The sequence below is a fragment of the Hippoglossus stenolepis genome, chromosome 4 (genome assembly GCF_022539355.2).
Source record: "Hippoglossus stenolepis isolate QCI-W04-F060 chromosome 4, HSTE1.2, whole genome shotgun sequence".
Taxonomy (NCBI): Eukaryota; Metazoa; Chordata; class Actinopteri; order Pleuronectiformes; family Pleuronectidae; genus Hippoglossus; species Hippoglossus stenolepis.
This window is the reverse complement of record NC_061486.1, coordinates 15823846-15845354: the sequence shown is the minus strand read 5'-3', so window position 1 is coordinate 15845354 and position 21509 is coordinate 15823846. Positions and strand designations below refer to the sequence as shown.

Below are 21509 nucleotides of genomic sequence, written 5' to 3'. Positions count from 1 at the left end.
TGTTGGATCAGCTACACAACCTGAGCCGTGAGTGTGTGTGCGTCAGTACTGTAAAGGTCAAACACAGCCGGGTTCACACTGTTCTGTCCTCACTGTGCAGCAGTGAGCTGAAATAAGTCTGTTTCCTCTGACTGAGAGCAGAAAGCAAAAGGTCACCGGGTTAAAATCTGAGCATCTGCTTTCTAAGAAGTTATTTCCTCCCTGTGAATAAACTTGGCTCTGGGCTCGTCAGCACAAATCACAAGTGAGTGGACTGATAATTGGACCCAGTTTTCATCCAGGGAAATTCCTGTCAGGCCTCTGCAGTACTCCCTGCAGTCTTATCTCTACATGAACACTGTTACAGTGCAGGATGCATTGAAAAGGACAAGAGTGTGTGTAGATGTAGACCTCAGTTTGAAATTTATTGTGAAAACAAAGATCTCTTGCCCAGCTCAATAGTCATAAAATCAAGATAATCAATGAGCTAATGACTGTATTTCAAACTGCCTGTATACAAAATAAACAGAAGGAAGTTCTGATTATTCCAGAGGACTTGTGAACAGCTGTGAGACAGAGAGATATTCACTTTACTTTGATTATTTAATGTGCACTTTCTGTATTTCTTTCATTTACAACACAATTTCATTATTTGTATCATTACATTGACTTACATAACTTTTTAGTTTAGGTTGTGATTTTAGAGATATGATGTTTAAAAAATACTAATAAAGAAAACGTTCTATCTCTTTAGGTCATCATTTGTTCCCATAAACCAATAAAACTGAATATCTTGTTGTTAAATCTCATTTAAAGTTCATTTTTTCATTTATAGTTGTTTAGAAGACATTTAAACACTTAGCATGATGTATTTTTGCAGTTAAATGCATTTGCACAAAAATATGACTTCAATCTATTCATCATTTGAGCTCCATTTCCATTGGTAGCACATACAACTACAGTTCGAGTCTCTCAGTATAAGTATTATGTATGAATACCGAAATAATAGTTTTTTCTCTCAACTTTGAGAAAGAAATTTCAAAATCAACCTCAGTAAGTATTTTTACAGTCTGTTCACATCTGGGGGAAGTGACTATTGTGTCACTTCCTGTCACTGCCCTATTTGCTAATGTGTCGTAACAACAAATGCTGACATTATCTCATGTTGTCATCGGTACAAGGGTCACAGGAGTTAAAATATCACAAGGCTTAAATGTTTCGACTTTTAGTATCGGCTGGTGGCAGACGTTAATGTCGTTTAAAAAAAATATCAATGTCATCACTTTCACATGTTTGTGTCTTACGTCCACATAACTAAAGAGATGATTGAGAAACGCCCAGTGTGACTGGTTCCCACATGAGGATGACCCATTTAGGCCACAGTGAGACTTTGTACTTTGTGTTTGGGTTGAATAAGAGCTGCCAGCTGCCGAGCACTGGCATTAACTGAGGTGACTCGCTGGCATCAACAGCCCATTAGCTTCTTGTAGTGCGGCCACGCCACACCAGCCGATGAAGTGAAATGAAGTTGAATCAGAGTTGAGAAGTGAGTGATGATGGAGATAAAAAGTAGAGGTAAGACTCCTCCTTAGACTTCAACAGAAACCTGTGTCACTGTGTCCTCTGAGATCTTTGCTCTGCCATGCTTTCTGTTCACCCTTCCCTCTTTTTAAGGTACGCAGTAATCAAAATAACCAATCAATACTGCCCAACACAAAACTCCTCTTTGTATCTTGGTATTTACAGGAACATCTTTTTCCACCCCCTGCAGCTTTGCTTTCGAACAAAGTGTTATTGATAGTGTTGAAAGCGTGTTAAGTCAGGCCTGGCAAGCCCCAATCGGCCGCTCTGTGGAAAGGGGGACATTGATATGCTGATCGTAGCCTGGCTGTGTCCACTGAAGGGCCAGCGTCGAGCACAGGGAGAGAAGAAGCATCGTCTGCCTGCTAAGTGACACAGCCTTCACCCACTGGCTCACTTCCCCCTCCTCTGCCTCGCTTCTCAGAGGACACGCTTACATGGACAACAATGTTCTGATATTAACCCCGATTGAGACAATAGTCCGGATAAGACACTGACATGTAAATGTTCTGATCATCTTCACCCAAATAAGGTCATTCTCAGAATAAGCAATAATCAAATTACTACCAATGGAGTATTATGCCCTTAGTCACATTATGAATACATGTTTGCATATGTATACCTCATTGTCACATTTTAACATCCTATTGGAGTTCTCACAGACATCGATATGTACAGCAGTTCCCAACTACTTGATGACTCATGTCTTGGGTTCAAGTGTAAAAAATATTAGAAAATAATGAGGAGTTGAAACTTTTGCTAAATTAGAAAGAAAACACCCATTAATTATCAACTGTGGCAGCCCGCTGTATTTTAATTTGTCCTGCCACAGTTTCACCATGAACCAAAAGAGATCTCTAACTTGGTGTGTGCACTGTGCAGCACTATTTGCAGCGCTTCTTGCGGTGTGCTCGCTCTCGCCACCGCATGCTCAAACTATAACAAGCTGATGCATGGTCCTGCTATGGTCCGTAACATTTTCGCCATCCAGGCAGAAAGTCAGAACTCATAGTTTCAGCTGCAGTTGTGGCAAGCAACCAACTCATGTATACATCATAATCAAAATAATGTCTTATTCAGAAAAAGGTCAATAGTCAGATTACTGGTGTCCATGTAAACCTAGTCAGTGACTCCTGTGACCGATTTGTGGAATGACAATCACATGCCTTGGGCAATATCATGTAAGTCCTAAAGATACATGCATGTCATCGCATCATGGTCACTCCATGGCAGTAGGAGAGCAAAGACAGCGCTTCTGGATATTTCTGTCTTCGCTGTGGCACAAACCCTCAGCCAGTGGTCGATCAATCACGAGAAGATGACAGTGGAAAACCTCCAAACCAGAGCGAAATGAAAGGGGGAGAGAGTGAATTCAGAAACACTTCTTCTTCCTGGATTGAAATATTCTCATGGTGAAAGAGACGGAGGAGGTATCCTTGTGTGACCCTAATGATTTAGTGTGGGAGTGGAGTGATTTATCAAATCTGTGGTAGATCTAAGTTACAGTTCTATGATTATCTGACCCCAGTCATTTTAGGAAGGAACTTGATAGACTGAGCGTTTTAGCTTCTCACTTTTATCAAATAATATTTACTTATCTGAATCTTTTTATATAGAAAGAAATATTCTGCACTTAGCATTAAATTATTTTAAGTACCAAGAGTTAAACCTTAAAGGAAAAACTTAATAGACCTTATAGACCTTCACCAACATGGTGATGAGTTTAATAAGAGCATTGTGCTACAGATGGAGTTTAACAGGGTACACCCAGTCCAGATTGTCAACCTATCGCAGGACCAACATATAGAGACAAACAATCATTCACATTCACACCTACGCAATTTAGAGTCTACAATTAACATAGGCCCAAAACTGCATGTCTTTGGACTGTGGGAGGAAGCCGGAGTATCTAAAGAAAACCCACTTAGACATGGGGAGAACATGTGACCGCTACAACGAAAGACTGGGACACAACTGGGATTTAAACCAGTAACCTTCTGGTAAAAGAGCTAACCATTGTATCATCATGCCATCCCATGCCATCTCCAATACATTCATTATCTGATGTTGCTGTCCATCTTGCATTTTAAGATTGTGAAGTGTGCTGGTAATTGCACATCACACTCCTATCGGACTCCATCCGTGAATAGATTATTCCAAACCAAGACCCTTTTCACAGTTTGCCTTGAGATTTTAGTTAAACTCAACAGTGGTTCAGGTGCCAAATAACGGGGGCGGGCGGCAACAGGGCTACTGCTCAGACTTGTCGAGCCACCGTGCTGTCCGGAGGGTGGAGTAAACAGCGAGAGGATGAAGGGAGGAATGAAAACAGGAAACATGCCTGTTTGTGAATGCAGCAGCACTGTAATGCTGAGGTGCAGCAGTGGAGGCCTGGTCATTGTGGCTGAAGCACTGGGGGTGGAGGCAGTGTTGGTGCTGTTGTTGGTGGTGGTGGGGTGGGTAGAGACACTCAGTCAGGCTTCCTGTCTTGGCACACCCTGCACTGGCCATTTCCTGCCTGTTGAAAAATGCCCAGCTCTAACACCCGCCTCTCTTCATCTAAAAACCTTGCTCAGTCAACCCAGACAGTCAGTCAGGCCAAACTCCTCATTCTTTCATAGCTCTCCTATTTCCTGCCAGATGCTTCCAGGTGTCCTTTAAGAAAAACTATGCTTCAAAACAACTTATGCTGTATTTTCCCAAACTCTGTCCATCAGTTATGAAAAAAAATGTACTCGACAGAGTGACTGCTGAGACCCGGGAAGAAAGTCAGATTAATATACATGGAGTATTGTTATTGAAACAAAAGATTATCTAAACTAGTTTGTTTGGATGCAAAACTGAAAGTGAGCCCACTCTACCATTCACTCTTGTTAGCTCCGATAAGGAGGTTGTTTGTCTGTATGTTCACAGGATTTTGAAAAAACCACTGCAATTTTTTTTTTCCTTGAAACTTTGTGAAGGGGTGAAGAATGAGCCAGGGAAGAACCCATTCACTTTTGGAGTGGTTATGATTAAGTAGGCAGATCTAAGAACTTTATTTCACTTTCTTTAACATTGCGAAATCGGGTGTTTGCCTTAGCGGAGGGATGCGCTGTCCGAGTACCATTGTAGTTCACTATGCATCTTATTATCTGACTATTGTCGTTTGTAAACCTGCATTTAACTGAACAAGGCAAATTGTTTCCTATAAAATGGAGCAATATTAGCAATTATTCAAATTTCTGTAAGTCCAATATTCACACTTTGAGCTCTGTTTTGGTCTCTACCCTCTCCTGAGGCATAGATCTGGCACGCTAGCTGTCAATTGGTGAACTCGTTGAGCAGGCACTCTACAGTGACTTTGTAACAGCAGCAAAGCTACAGCGAGTAAAACCAAAACAATGGGCTGAAAAGATACTATAATGCTCCACTGAGCTGTGGTAGAGTTACACTGAAAAGGAAAAATGATGGGCTCATTGGTTCTCGCAATGTATTTCACCAACTAGTTAGCAAATATGCTAACTAATAATATAATAATATGTTTCACAAACTCAAAATACATTTAACTGAAAATAACACAACTCCCCTGACGGTTCAATATGCACAACCAAAAATGAACTTTTGGAACCGAAAGCGCCTTATTCCAGAGAGCATTTAAAACAAATAAACACCCACCCTCACAACATGATACAACAGCATGAAATGACACAAATGCTTCTTTTTTTTAAAAATCAGATAATAAATGGAAAGACATTTTGAGCCCCAACATTTTCCAAAAGTGACTCCACCCAAATCAAAAGGTCACTCCTGTGAAAAGAGGACTGTGTGTTGCTTGTTTAAGGAGCTTTTGCATCTGACACGAACATCCGCTCGCACAGAGCAGTCACTCCACACCTCTTGAGAACGAGCCTGACTGGAAAAGATGTCTTTTTTTAGAACTATTTTAGGCTATTTTTCCTGTGTAATTCAATGCACTCAAAAGGGAAAGACCCGAGTGGGAGAGCGAAAATTACAAACTCAAAAAGGTCACGTTATGGAGGCTTCACTGGAGGGAACTGAGGCAGTCTGCATATTGTTCTGAACAGAATCTGCATTGCAATTGATGATAATTCTGCTCATAAGTGATGGTGAGACGGCATTTATCATTCTAATCATAATCAACAGCCTGAAAGCTGATTGGCTAGAATTATTTGTCAGTGACATTCAAGCCTCTCAGTCTGTAACCCGCTGCTTGTCTTCTGAATAACAGGGCATTTGGTGAAGCAGATAAACTCAGCGGGATGACACAGTCTCTGAAGGGCCCATTAAAACACGGAGGTTCAGGATATTTGGAGTGAGTGATCTCAAAGCACTCGGCTTCTGTTCTTCCTGTGGGAAGAGGTGGAGGGCAACAGCTGGTTGAAGACACACACACACACACCTCTCCTAAAAAGTGTCCTTTCTGCAGCCTTATGTGAAGGAGCCTCGGCTTCCTGTATGACCGGGGATGTCATGATGATGCATTATAAAAGCTACAGCCTCTTCTCTCATTACTCCACAACACACACACACACACACACACACACACACACACACACACACACACACACACACACACACACACACACACACACACACACACACACACACACACACACACACACACACACACACACACACACACACACACACACACCACATAATCACAGTATTTCTGTGAGTCTGTGTATGTTCTCATGAAGGATTTGATGATGGATAATGTAAAGAAAACTCCAAACACACTTTACTTCTTAACGTCACAGAGGCAAAACTTGTGATATGCTGTGAGATTTATGAAATCTGTGAAACAACCTCGTCTTTATTGATCCACAGCTGAACAAATAGCACTAAGAGTAAATGACGAGGATAATCATTTCCTTTATAATGCATTTTAGTTCAAAGTTGCAACTAACGTTTATTTTCAGTTTCAGTTAGATTACTCAGAAATGTGATGTGAAATGTCATAAGTGGCTGAATTGAATTTTCTGATCAAAAAACTTCCAGAACTTAAAAAAGAGTTTTACGGAAAACCAACAAATATTCAACTATGACAAATTGGCCGTATTTCATGCTGGAAAGTCCCACAAGTAAAACATTGACGTGTTTAGGGGGCACTAGAGTTGCCAGTTGCATCACATGCAATCTCAAAGTATTTAAAGAACCATCAGATGAATGAGGCGAAGAAAAAAACAGTCCAACTGCAGCAGCAAACTTTTGAAACCGCGTCAAAACAACACAATAAATTAGACAAAGACGCCGCCCCAAAGCAAGAACGATAACCAACAAACTTGTCGAGTTCATTGTTGCGTATTTCTCGATTTATGTATTTGTGGTCTATTTCAATCATAACTGTCAAACTAGATAATAAAAGATGTTGTATTTCATTATCTGTATTTGTTTTTCCAAAGGGTTTAAGCTGAGCTGAACCATAAAACATTGATAGCAGGGCTATGAAAATAAAGTTTATTATCAAGTTATTTTATGCGTCACTAACTTTTGTGCAGTGTGGGAAAATAGTTTCCTTGCAAAGAGTCTCCCGAGCTTTGTTTTCATACCACTCTGCCTCACTCCGTTCCAAAACAGCCAAAACATGGTGGCAGATGCCTCAACCACGGAGAGCAGCCTTGAGGAGATCTGTTGAATCTACAACACCGAAAGATTTCCCACTAACACCAAGAGGTTTGAAAAATTCTGTTCAGCAGTGCAAATGAATGAGGATCCACTGGAGGACAATTTCAATCACTGTACACCTATGTCTGCGCTTCCATGGCCCAGCTGACCTCATGTGGGCAGCTGAGATGTATTTCACAGACCACAGAGGGATTTTCCTGTTTCACTAACAAAACTGCGCATCTGGTGCCTCTTCTTCACACCATCTATGTGAGCTGCATCTTTTATTTTCCTCCCTAAATGTATCCGACCATCCCTTTGCTGGGGATCTTTGGAGGAAGAAAAAAAGGGGGACTCTGGAGTGTGCTTTCATGTCACCCATGCACCCTCCCCCACACCTACACAAGGGCTAAAACTACACCCATCCATCCATGTTGGCAGTGAAAGGCCGGTCTTGTTGCTTTGGCTTGTGTGCACCTGCTGCAGTGCACGCTGGACACTTCAGCCAGTCTGTTAGCCTCCAACGCATCATTCAGAGCACTCCGCGTCACAGGAGAAATACATGTTTAACCTTTAAATGTGTAAAAAAAACATTGTTGAATAGTTTTTATTGATCTGCTTGTGATGAGTTTAGATTCACAACTTGTGTCTCTTTAATATGTGTAACCCAGTTAGGGTTGGGCGATAAACACTGTTAATAGCAATTATCGCAATTTAACTTTCATCAATAGCAATTTTACAAATGTCCCATATAAATCAATACACTGTTTATATATTGTACAAGAACAGTGAGGAGATATAACACATGATTGTTCTACTTCAGATTAGTAAAATGTTTTGCAGTTTATCAAGCGTTTGTCCTTCTCTGCTCATAAAGACAATCCACTTTAGAGAATTTAAAGAGTTTAAATCCACAACCTTCGCCCAGAAGCAAAACTCTTATTACGGTACTATGGCCACTTAAAGGGAAGAAAAAGCTTGAGACTTCCTCTTTATTCTTGTAAAACTACGACTTCACAACCATCACTGTGTTTAGGACTGAACCACTTGGCCAGAAACTTTATGTTGCAATATTACAAGAATAAACACAGTGATGGTCACACATTGAGACACTGCGCCTTTAGGTTTGTCGCCCACTGACATCAAAACAACCTGTAATTGACATTCATGGCACATTTAAGCTGCCGAACTTTTTCCACCAACCTGCAGCTGCGCACTGAGCCAAAAAGACAGAAAGCTGTGGCCAACAGAGAAGAACATCTCAGACGTTTTTCTACTGTCCTGCTTACTATGAACTGTGTGATGCTCTGTTTTGTAAGATGAAAACAATATTGATCTTGTACATATGGATGATGTGCAAAGACTGACATGGCTGTTTATGTATGAAACATATAAATTAGCCAAATATCTGGAAAGCCTATAGGAGAAAAGAAAAGCAGCTCTTTATAAAGGTAATTCAAAGATATTTATTTTATGCTGGTTTATGAATCTACTCCTTTCCCTTATTTTTTTCACATGTTTTGTCCGTTTAATCTCGGAAGAAGCTGTACATGTCTGAAGGTTAGGGATGTCTTGTAATCCCAGAAGGGATGGGCCAAAAGCATGGAGAAGTTTGGAAATGCTGCTGGCTCCATTTTTTATTTAATTTAACTCCAGAGCAGCATTTTAGTCTGGACCGGCAGAAACTGAGATGTTTGGAAGGGATGAGGTCGACACTCACAGCCGCCTCCTGATTTGGTCTTTTCGGTCACAACAGAGATTTCACTGATTTGTTGGGCTCCTATCACTGGAAGATACTAACCGACATTAGCCTCGGCTACCGCTGTAGAACGCAACATAGATAATCAATTACAAGCGTTGCCGACCCTGTCTGCCCATTGACTCCTCTTTGCTAACAGCTGTTATGCAGTCAAATTCTGCATTTTACAATGATACAACTGCTTAGGAGACAAGTTATTGTTCAAGGTATCGCACATGCCCGCTGTATGGGAGTGGTCACGGGGTGTGTCTTTTCAGGCATGTTAGTATGGATGGGGATTAAAGGATTGAAAGCACTGTTTTCAAACGGAAACGCCGTCGTATGGATGTAGCCTTGAATCTGCACCTTACTGAACCAGGAATTACATGGACATTGAATTGGCCCCTCTTAGTAAACGTGGCCCCCGATTTAGAGAAATCCTAGATCCGCCCCTACTGTAGAGAAACCTTTGATCACTGAATCTTCAACTAAATGAAAGAGGATCTAAACCTTCAGTGGGACCCCCCCACCCCCCCACCATTCAAGGACCCTGAACCCAGTTTACAAAGCATGCAGGAGAGGATGTCCGCTCAGACCTTCTTCTCCCCAACAACAAATAAAACCTTCAGCTTCTCTGTGGCTGCACACAACAAGTCTCTGCTTGCATCGAACACAACTTTCATGTGTCCGCACAAACTGTGTGTGTGTGTGTGTGTGTGTGTGTGTGTGTGTGTGTGTGTGTGTGTTTGCGCGCAACTGGAGCTCCTGGACACCACCCCCACCTCCAAACACACATGCAGACCCTCGATGTGTGTGCGTGTGTTATTTTTGTAATAATGTTGAGCACTTACAATCTTACTGAGATCCATGATGGTCGGAGCAGCAGCAGCAGCAGCAGCAGCAGCGGTGAGTGGATCCTCGCAGCCCGGAGAGGCCAGGAGAGGAGCTCCGCTGGTTTGATCCTTAACGCGCAGTAATTAGAAACGGGAAAGCGATTGAGGCAACCAATGCATTTGGGAGGAGGAGGAGGAGGAGGGGAAGAGGAGGAGGAGGTGGAGGGGCCGTTAGCTCAACATGTGTCCTGATTTGGTATTAAAAATGCCGCTGCCCTCTCCTTCCTTCCTTCCGCGTCTCTGCTCCTTTCTCTGCGGGCCCTTCACGCTCCCTGCTCGGCGAAGACTTCCAGCATCCGACCGCCGAGGAGCCGCGGATCCGTGAGGGGGGAAAACACAGCGAGAAGTGCCGCTGATCGAGCCGCTAAACCCCGCTCCTCTCACCGCTGCTCCGCTTTACAAACCAGCTCCGCTCACGTGTCTATGTATCAGGCTGAAGCCGAGGCAGGAGGACACCTTTATTTTGCAAATAGCCCGCTCTCCTGGTAGACAATAGTAGCATGGAGCCCGCAGAGTGGGACGGCTCAAAGCCGGGGGTGCCAAAGCTGGGGTCCGGGGACCGCCGGGGGTCCTGAGGGGAGGGGAGGTGAAGGTAGGCGGGTCCAGGAAATAAGCAAACAGCTGAATATCCTCTGATGCTCCATTCATCTGGAGTTAGCCCAGATCAAGTGATCGAAAGCTGCAACCAAACTATATTTTCTTACATATTTTTCAATTAAATAAAAAAACAAAACAACAATCAATTGCTTAATCAATAATCTTAAACCATAACTAGAATGGTTCTCAGTGGAGTGCATACCTCCGCCAACGCCCAACAATCCCCTCATCCATCATGTCTTAGCCCTTAACTTTTTTCTTCCTGGTTGTATTGAGTGAAACACTAAGATATTTAAATGTTTTGGCAAATATGTGGTCATCCGCTAAGGTCCAACAGTCCCCTGATGAAAACACATTTAGATTCACCAGAGTCTGATTTTTATTTTGATTTGCAACAGACTTACTGCAGATAAACTAACAAAAACAAAATCCTTGAGGACGTTACCAAAAAAGTTTGGAAAATTTCCAGGGTGAGTGACATTAAAATCTCATGTTTAGGCAATATTTGGCAGCTCTTGCTTCAAAAAAGGAGGAACAATTAATTGATAATCTAAATACCTAGAGCCCATACCTGCACCAGAGCTGAACAATCCTTCAAATACACACACACACACACACACACACACACACACACACACACACACACACACACACACACACACACACACACACACACACACACACACACACACACACACACACACACACACACACACACACACACACACACACACACCTTGTAAATTAAAGGAAAAAAGTAAATGGTTTGATAATCTAAGGGATGTATAGTCCTAAATCTTAAATATCAGCCGATTTAATATATCGGATTTTATTTTTTTAATCCATGCATTATTTATTCCCTGAAAAAATAACAAAAATGTTGAAAGAAAAGATTCTCTTCATCCTTACCAACATTTGAGGATGAAGAGAATCCATCAACCAATCAACAAACAAACTACCAAACACAGGTGAAAATGTAACCTCCATGTTGGAGGTAACTAAACCGGAAAAAATAAAGAAATCTAAAATGTTCCATGAAAAGCTGTGAGCTCATCCTCCTCTCAATCTTGCTCAGTGTGTTTGCCCCCAAAGTACCAGAACCAACACAACAAACACACCACACAGGCAGTACAAAATGTGACCATAACCACAAGTGGCTATTTTTTTAGAAAAACCACACACACTGTGTGAGCAGAGTTGCTGTGGTCTTATAAAACACATGGAGCCTTTAAAAAGAGAAAGTTCCAGAGAAAATGGGGAGAAAAGCTCAGTGTTCACCAGGAGAGCAATTCTAGGTAAGTGATGCCCCCATCTGGTTTCTCTGAGACTGTCAACAACAGAGTGTGTGTGTGTGTGTGTGTGTGTGTGTGTGTGTGTGTGTGTGTGTCAGAGTGTATGTTGCGGTCAGTTAGACCTTAACAGTTGTTTTATATAATGTATTTATTATAGCAACAATTTGGTTCATTATGTGTTAACATGCCAGAAGTACTAATGTGAATTATCCATATTAATACATTAACATGATACAAATTATCAATAGATGATTAAATCAAGGATATATACGTATAGCTTGAAAAATAAATAATCATGTTTATCATGTAAAAGTGTTTTAATAGATAATAATGCTTTGTTTGCCATGTAGATCCATTGAGAAACAGAAAGACAAAAAGAACCTTGTTTAAATCCAAACAACTGGTTTTTTTCTGTTTAAAAAAAAAGAAATCGCAGGACATCAGCTGATGAACCGAGGCCGGGACCGACACAATAACCAATATGCTACACATTACACCATCGGGGCTGCACGTTATACCTCCGAGCTGCTCAGCATAAACAGTTTGTCTCAAGACAATGCCGGCTCTTTTCCAACAAGTCTCTTCACTTCCTGGTACGGCGTGGGCCCTTCGCCGAGAGCAGCCTCACAGAGCATTTCTCACATACAGAAGTCCCACTCTGTCTTTCACTCAACCACCCGGGAACTCTGATACATGTGTGATAAAAATATAAATGTCTAACAATTCCTTTGTAGGAAACAACTGTTGGTCAGACAAACAGGTGAAAATGCTGATAAGTGATTACTCTGATGACCCGGTACATGGTGCAAAGTGCAACTGTTAAATGATCCCATTGTACATCTGTGTCATCTCCTCTGTACCTTTAAGGAGAGGAAATGATGCAACAGGTGAGTGTGACTCCTGCTAACCTGAACATATAGTGCCTGAGACAAAGGTGAAGTTTGAACGTCACAAACTGTGCCATGTTGACGTCACGTACTCTTTATGCCTTTGAATGTTTAAACACAATGTTTAAACCATAGACTGAATATAAAGATGGACGAAATGACAGCGGCCGAAAAGTGAAGGCAATGCGCCTCGATCCACACTTGATGGCTGGCTGCAGTATAGGTCATAAATCCTACCTCCTCAGTGTAAGTGGATGGGACTCGGACCAAAGTTAAAAAGTCAATGTACTCAAAGATGGTTTCAGTCATTGAAGTTTGTTCAAATGTTCATTTTTGGCAAGTTGGGTTTAAATGTTTGGGGGAATGTTATAGAAACAGGGTGACACAGAAAGTCTTAAACTCTAAAAAACTCTCTTAGACTCTAAAATTGTAAGGCCACAAATACCTAGGACTACTGTTATAAAAAAGGATGATGCTGTGTTTGTGCAGTTGTACTTTTCAAAACTTCAAAAAAGGAGCTGATGACAGCGATTGGTAGAAATGTGCTTTGAATAACCTCCATGAAGCTGTACAGGTGAAATATGGTCTTTGTTGAGCAAACACGGAGGTTAATGTCCTGTGCGTTAAAGTCCCGAGGTTACAACATGTACTTTTTCTAGAATGACTTAGAAAATAAATCCCAACAGGGAGTAGATCAAGCTTCAACGCTACGAGGATGTGGTGTAGTGTGAATACATTATGATGAGTGGTGGAAGAGGGCAGGAAACAACAGGTCCCTGATCAACCGTGGGTGACAAACATACATCTTCATCATCTGTATACTGTGGTATCCCAAAACAAATTTACTTGTGATGATTTTAAGCTGAGTTTCCATTCTATCAGAAGATAGAGGCTGAATTTCAGTTTGTGTCATTTGTAATAGCAATAAATGAGCGTTCATTTTAATTCTGACATGTTAACAACAACCCACGCAGTATGGCATGATCAGCACTAGTGCTGGCCAATAATTCATGAATCAGTATTGTTGTGTATCATCTTTCAGCGGAATGATACAGGTCAAAGTACAGGTATTGCATTTTAGTAAGTTAGACATTATTTTAGGTGAGACTGCTCATGTTGCAGGCTTCAGACTGACTTTTGACCTCTGCCGCACAAGAAAAAAAAAAACATCACCCCATCTCTGTCTCTCTCTCTTTCCGCTTTACTGTGCTGTAAAACACAGAAGAGAGGTCCAAAACAATCTGTAAATCAGAGCCATTGTTAACGCCGCCAGGAACTCATTGCCGGACTTTGTTCCACTTACTGACCTGTCACTCACGTCCAGCTCTTTTATTCTCCGGCCAGTCGGTGCAATGAGGCCACAAACCGCCGCCTGCTGTTTCTGCTGCCTCAGTGCTTTTGATGGTCGTGCTTTCATGCCTGCATGCTTGTCAGTGTGTGTGCTGCATGTATGCGGATATCCCTCCATAACTTCCCCAGCATTTTAAATTGCAGGATGTTAACAGACGGCTCAAGGAAGAGTTGAGACAATGGGTGTGGGAAGGGGAGAACGGCCAGGAGCAGATAAAGGCAAAGGAGAAAAGAGAGGCAGAGGGAAAGGCTCGTCTCCATCTGCACTACTGAGTCTTGTTGTGTCCGAGGGCCACGGCCACGCTCCTCCCCTGAATTCCACAGCTGCCAGGGCACCACACAGCACTAAACCAGGGTAATGGAGGACGAGGGGTGTCCATCAGATACTTACACCACTGACTCATAACCAGGGGTGCTTGGGCCAGGGGAGGATTTGGAAGAGTTTAAAAACTTATAATAATATAGATACTTATACTTATAGATAATTCCAAATAGATACAGTAGTAATATAGTAATAGGGGTGTGATAACTCTGAAACAAAAAACAAACTGTGATTCCAAAGTCCAAAGTTTGTCCACGGTTACACAGTAAGGTTGATGCTGTAGTAAGGTTGATGCTGTAGATAATAATGATCTAATACTTAGTCAGATGCTACAACTATAAACTGTCTGCTCCGTGCAGCAGCAGACCGGAGTCACAGCACAAGTTGAGAGGAGAGTTGACTGAAAAGCAGATTAAACCTGATGCCAAGAGTCAACCAGGTCAAAGAGCACGACACACAGCACAACACACTATGTTAAAAACATTAGACTATGGCGGGCCAACAATCTACATAATCAATGTGAAACACTACACATACCTTCAAGAGCATGTCAAGAATGAGGCTGCCAGCAGTGAAAAATCAGTGCTCCACAGATACTGAGATGACACGTCTACCATAAGGCATCCCTCGTGCACAGTCACACCAACAGCCAAACTTTGTATAAAAGCATGAATGACGCGTCTCCATTTCCTCTCACTATCCAGAAATGAAGCCCAAATTTCCTCACCCTATTTTTATCACGTCATTTTATCACACGTTAAATAACAAATTAAAACTAAACTTACCAGAAAAATAAACACTTGTACAAACATCAGTGTGATAGGAACTACCTAAAATGACAGAAACCATCTTTGGTCGATATATCCCATCCACTAACATGGGGTGTGCATAATCTATGACATATACTGCAGTCAGCCACCAGGGGGCCATCAAGGCGCTTTGGCTTCACTGATACAAACGTGAGTGATCTCCGTTTAAACAAGTAACAAGGAAAGAAGGAGGAGGAGGGGGGGGGGCAGGCAGTCTAATTTTAAGGCTTTAATTGTGTAACATACAGAGCAGTGTCACTCTCTGGCTCACACGCCTCCATCTCCCTGCGGAGGAACTGGTGCCCCAAAAGTTTTCTACAAGCACTAATTATGGTTTCTATTGGCCCGGAGATTACTACCTACACCAGCTCTCAAATGAAAAGGCTCTTCTGGCCCCTGACAGCTCAGAGACTGTTTTGCCATCGAGGAGCGAGTTGGCATCTCCGACATATTGGAGCCTTGAGATAAAGATTATAATACACATCATACATGCAGAGTTCAGCACTGACTTGTTATTTGCTTGTTGGTTTTCTCAAAGCTATTGTGAACACAGTAGAAGAGCAACACATGCCATGGTGATCCCCGCTAAACTCTAAATGAAAGAGTCAGCTGCTATTATGAGGCTAAACATGTCATTAAAAGCAGCTCTGTGTGCTGTGCGGCTGCCTGGTTCATTCTTTTTATAAACCAGTGTGGACACTATGTCACAGAGGGTTTTGAACACACCCTGGTTGTTTACCCAACTCAACACAGAGATAGGCCAGCACTTCTCAGAATCGCTGTTTGACGCAACTGTGACTTTAAAGTAGACGCTGGTGTCTGCATCGCACACTGCGAGGAAGAATACTGGATCAGGGTTCATGTTGAATGTAGGAAGGATGAGAAACACTGTATGTAAACTAGAGCGTAAAGCCTGTTTCAAACATGAATTATCCCGTTCACGTATGAAGAACGCAGCAGGAGATTGTCCATATCGGGGTTGTTGCGTCTGGGTCGAGCATGCAGGAGGCGAGACATGACATATAAACTCTGCCAGTTCATTCCTCTTGTGTTGTTCTTTCACATAACTAAGTAGACATGTAAAGAAATAAGTTATATCAAAGTATCCCAAGGGAAATACATAACAATATATTCCATCTTACAGGGCTTCCTTGGCTGAGAAAGAATTGAGCTAAAAAGACGGGCGATGACCGGAAATTTAAGACAAACATAGAAGTTATGCCGACAGACAGACAGTCTGTTTTTCTGTAGAGGAGGTGAAAGCCACTAACCCAGCAGATTTAGGATCAGATGAGATTATCTCTCACTGATCCCTGTAAAGTAGACGGCAGATTCATTGATTCCTGCAGCGTCTGCCACAACTCTGTCGAAAATCAACCCCCAAGAAAAAAAAGAAAAAAACCAGATATCGTGTGTTGACTGGGAAAACAAATCCCAATCAGTGATTTAAAGACCCAGGAGACAACCTGCGATTACAGAAGAGAAATTAGCACCATTAGTGTCAAGGGAACATGAATGTGTCATGCTGACGTCTCTAGTCATGTTGGAACACTGATATCTAACTGCAAATCAAAGTTGGGCTTGTTGTGTCTTGCATGAATATTTTCACCCCCCCCCCCCTTACTGTAAAGTGAGCTGTGGGCTCAGTTTAAAAAGACCTGAGATAATTTAGGCCTTAAATGAGGCAGATGCATACAAAAATGTCAGATCAGGGCCAAATTCCTCCTTTTTTTTTAACTTCAACTGCCACGACACATGATCTGAGAACTGCATGCAGAGACATGTCATGGGAAGGAGCTATGATCATGTGATGCGTTGTTTTCCTGGGGACCATTTTTAACACGACACACTTCTAGGTAAGTTCCCTGACAGTGACCTAGTGACCAGGCTTGGCCCGGGACATGTAAAGTACACGCATGTGTCTCTCTCTCTCTCCCGCCCTCTGTAATCCATGCTGCTACTGTCCCGGATGCATGGGAGAGGTCTGCACGGATGCATGGGTGAGGGGGCTGTATGAGACCACGTATGAAAGTTGCCAAAAACCTGCTGTGTGCTTTTAGGGGCTGTGCTGTTGACCGCCGCCGTCCGGTTTAACAGCCGCTGTAAAGGGAGAAGCATGTTGCAGCAATGTCATGGCAGTTTGACTGCCTGGATTCATCTGACCTACTTTCTCCCCCCCCCTCCCCTGCATATGCATAGTCTACTGTGGGGAGGGGAGGAGGCTCGGACCACCAGGCAGGGCAGGAAGCAGCAGGCTCCACAGCCATAACAGCAGCCTACATACATATGTTCAAGTGGGAGAAGTCAGACTGGAGCTCCACACAGCATTCATTATTCACCAGCAGCCATCAATACACATATAACACTCATGTCCTTATCTGCTCTGCTTTCAAATGAAGTACCTCACTGCCAAGATCTCATCAAACCATCATCTTCATCATCACAATCCTCATCATCATCATCATCATCCTGACTGACCCTGCTGGGACTGTGAGCCTGACAGACGACACTGACAGGGAGCTCCAGCATGCCTCCCTGTCTGGATTTATACTGCACAAATAACCCAACAACACCGTTATCTCAACTCAAAGGGCCATTGACCTACATTTCAACAGCTCTTTTGTTGTGCACTGGACTCATTTGGTGTCTGCTGATCAGACACACGCACACACAGAAACTCACACACACACACACACACACACACACACACACACACGAGAGAGAAAGTCACACCAAAATAACCCACAATCTGGACCAAGCCAAGCTGCATGCAGGCTGCAGGCACAGTCAGATTAAAGCGTCAAACCTGGAAATCAAAGTACATAAAACACACACGCGCGCGCACACACACACACGCGCGTAGTGATTGTGTATATCTCACAATGCACAGTTTAGTTTCAGGAGCTGGCAGCAAACAGCTCTGACATCATCCTCCTCAGCAGGACCCCCTCTTCATGCCCACGCTTTCTTTCATGACAATACCACTGATTATTATGATTATCTCCCTCTCTGGATCCGTACCTGCCCCCTCTCGAAGCTCTCCTTCTCCAGCTCCAGGCTGTTGGCTCCCCCGGTCCGTCGGATCACTTTGGGGATGGCGTTGGGGACTTGCTGCATGGAGCTCTTCACTCGATCCATTGTCGTCTGAGGCGGAGAAACACGCCGCCGCGAGAGAGAAGCAGAGGGAGAATGACTTCTAACGCAGGCTGTAAAAGAGCAAGAATGAAAATAAAGGCGTGCTGGAGGATCTATGGCGGGCAGCAGTCCATGCTGAGCTGGACCCGTCGCCCCGATCACTGGATCGTTTGGCCTCTCGGTCCAACACCCAGTCACTGACAGCAGCAGCCTGAACGGCACCAGCGTCAAGTCGGGCAGGCTTACCGGAAACACTGGCTCTCCGCTTTCAAAATAAAACACATTACTAGTGCAGTGTCTGTTTGTAATGTGCTGTTTGTTTGACTTGTGGCAAAAAAAAAATGTTTTGTGTGCTGAATGTTGTGTGCACAGCTTTTTACAAACACCCGGTGCAGAGTGAACAAAGCAAATTTTGTGTCTATCCTACCTGGTTTATCTGCAATGAAGATTTTAATAGTCGACGTCTCTAATAAAGTAAAACTGCATTTGCTTAATCAGTGTTCACATGTGGGGTTTATTTACACTTTTGAATGACGTGCTTACCTGCTGTCGACAGGTATCGACAAAATGGTCAGACCCAAGTGCTATAGAGTGCTCGTCGCCTGTTTATTAAACTTTTACTCACTTCCCTAAGCCATTAACAATGAACAAGCCAAGTGTGAAGTGGATGAGATGGGTGGTTCTCAAGATAAGCGTTCCAAATACAAACAGACAGATGTTTGTGGTTAGTTGGTAGATTTGAACATTTAATTGTTTGTGTTTTAAAGACTTGAAAGCAACTTTCGTTCAACAATATTTACAAACAACTGTATATTCATTTTCCCCCCTTTTCTTCACCTCATTATTGTTGTTCTTGTTGATGATGATGTGGTGAAGTCTAGTTGTCTCTCTATTGTGGTGTGTCTTTATGTTTGTCACTATTAGCTCTGTAGTCATAATCAGGCTTACCTGTTAATAATTAACTCTCAAACACAATGAGTTACAAAGGAAATGTGATAGTTCCCTTTTTTTCTTGACATTGGTAGTTTTAACTTGAATATTACAGGAAATTGTTGTTTTGATCAAACAACTTTATTAGCAATATCATTTGTACAAAGACGTTGTTCACCTAGTGCTGATCTGACATATGTGTTTTTGAACAACACTGTAACGTTGACGTTAAAGACTGATATTTACTCCTAAGTGAAGGTTGTGGTTTTAAACTCTTCTTTATGAGCAAAGAATGACAACGCTTGATAAACAGAAAATTATTTTACATATCCAAACAAGGTGCTAGAATAAGTCAGACATGAGGGGAATTTAGTTGCGAATACAGGTGAATGTGTAGAACAATCAGAAGGGATGTATGGAAATAACACAGGGGAAATACAGAACTCACAGTATTTGTATTTAAACAGATTTTTGAAACCAATGATGCATTCCTGCACAAAACACACAACCTCTATTAAAAGCTTTTCATTCATAACGTTCCTCGGAGGATATGACTGAGGTCACTGTTCAGCTCTATGCTCAGGATGAAGACTGTCACTGTTACCTGGGTATTTTCTCTCTGCCTCCTCCTGCTGGCCGCCACTGGCTGCCTACTCCTGCAGGGCTCACCCACCAACATCAGTATTGTGTCATGAATTTGATTTTCAAAACTAAATCAGAAGTCTCATCATACTTTTGTCAAATCTTGTGTTACATGTCGTGTAAGTCTTTACAAGACTGTCCACGCATCTTTAGCTGGGCTGGGTGATTCAGACATGTTCAGTCTCACACAATTTATACACTTTTTCAGAAATGTTGCTGTATATGAAATAGCAGAGGCATATTGAAACACAAAAACATGAAAATATGGAGATGCATAAATCATATACATTGAAATTATGCTTGTTATTAGACAGCATCATTTAATTTGCTGTTATTTCTAGAAACCACTTTATGCACAATAGCCCATTTTCCCAACAAACGCAAACATTACCATTCATTGACAACAGAGTAGTAAATACCATCAGCTCTGTGGGAGGTGAAGAATGAACAGGCTCTCATAGCCATGTACAGTCTGCATGCTTCAAGTCTGCCCTCTGCTGTTCATTCATGGAACCCAAAAACAAAGCTAGTGTACAAAATGTTGCCTAAATAAATGCAGTGGCACATCAACTATATTAGCAGAGAAAAGACTCGTCTGGGACTTACAAAATGCCAGTGGGTGGCGCTATCACTACATACAGACCAATGTATGAATCAGTAGGTGGTGCTATGACCCTGAGTTAGTTTCGACATATGGAGCTGTTAATCCTTTGATAAAAGATAAAAGTGACCCGGCTCAGTTTTTTTAGGGCCCGAGCACCGAACAGTGGGAGACAGTGGAGGCCCTATTGAAATTGTAAGGGTTGTTATTATTATTATAATTTTTTTTTTCAGGCAAATGAATTGGCTTTTTGAGGGCTTTAACAGGCTCAAATCGTTCCCAAAGTTTGCAGAAAATTAGAAAGTGGTGAAAATTTACGTATTCTGGAGTAATTTTAATTTTCTATATCTTTGCAGTGAATGAATTTCATCATTCAGTATTTCAGATATTCCCCCAATTAACTTTTGATTACGTTATTGAATATAAATCATGTTTGTATCAATACCCTTCTTATGCACAACATGGGTCAAAAATGACCCATATTCATTCCCTGTGTTATTATTTAATGCATGAGTGTTTCTTTGCTATATTTTTTCATTAAATAGTATTCATTAAATATCTTCTTTTTGATTACCACAAATCATCATTTTCCTTTTTCCTTTCTTACTTTATAAACAAACGTAAATTATGTATTTCTACATCACTTTTACACACATGGGTAACAAATGACCCATACAGTATGTATTCACAACGGAACACCTTCCATTCATTTCGCACACCTGCTTTTGCACATCTGATGCATGTAAGTCTTATTTTACAATCCATTACTAGTGAGAAAGAGAAATATGTACAATACTAACTAGCTGTGAGCTAGCTAACTTCTTTTCTGGCTAGCTAACCATAGCTAGATCAACAAAATAAAACTCCAGAGTGTTAGTATAGCTGGTCGCAATCATTTCATACTTGGTCATAAAGATACTGCATGAAAAACAGGATGAGGAAAATCTTGGTCTTGATTCTGAGTCTGAAATCTCTGATGCTGAGGACTTAGAATATGTTCTACAGGATCAAGCTGGAGTTGTGGGTGCGTCTTAGAATCCAGCTCTCCTAAATGAAGAAGGCTCCTTTGATGACATAGAAGGCTCATCGTCTATCTCATCAACGGAGCTATAAAAAGCTATAAAAGAATAAAGCAAAGAAACT

At 42.0% G+C, this 21509-nt stretch overlaps 1 protein-coding gene across 3 annotated transcripts in view; it reads right to left on the bottom strand.

Annotated features, from left to right (window-relative positions):
- The window catches only part of hip1 (huntingtin interacting protein 1), a 45102-nt gene extending 26678 nt beyond the window's left edge, over nucleotides 1-18424 (bottom strand). For 2 of the 3 annotated variants that reach the window (XM_035154055.2, XM_035154056.2), the window contains exon 1: nucleotides 18080-18424. In XM_035154055.2, coding sequence (XP_035009946.1) covers nucleotides 18080-18196 — 117 coding nt within the window. In that variant the 5' untranslated portion in view covers nucleotides 18197-18424. Of the gene's footprint in view, nucleotides 1-9759; nucleotides 10339-18079 lie in introns of those variants that run through there. The other variant, XM_035154057.2, reaches the window with a different exon arrangement.
- Between the last annotated feature and the right edge of the window lie 3085 nt (nucleotides 18425-21509).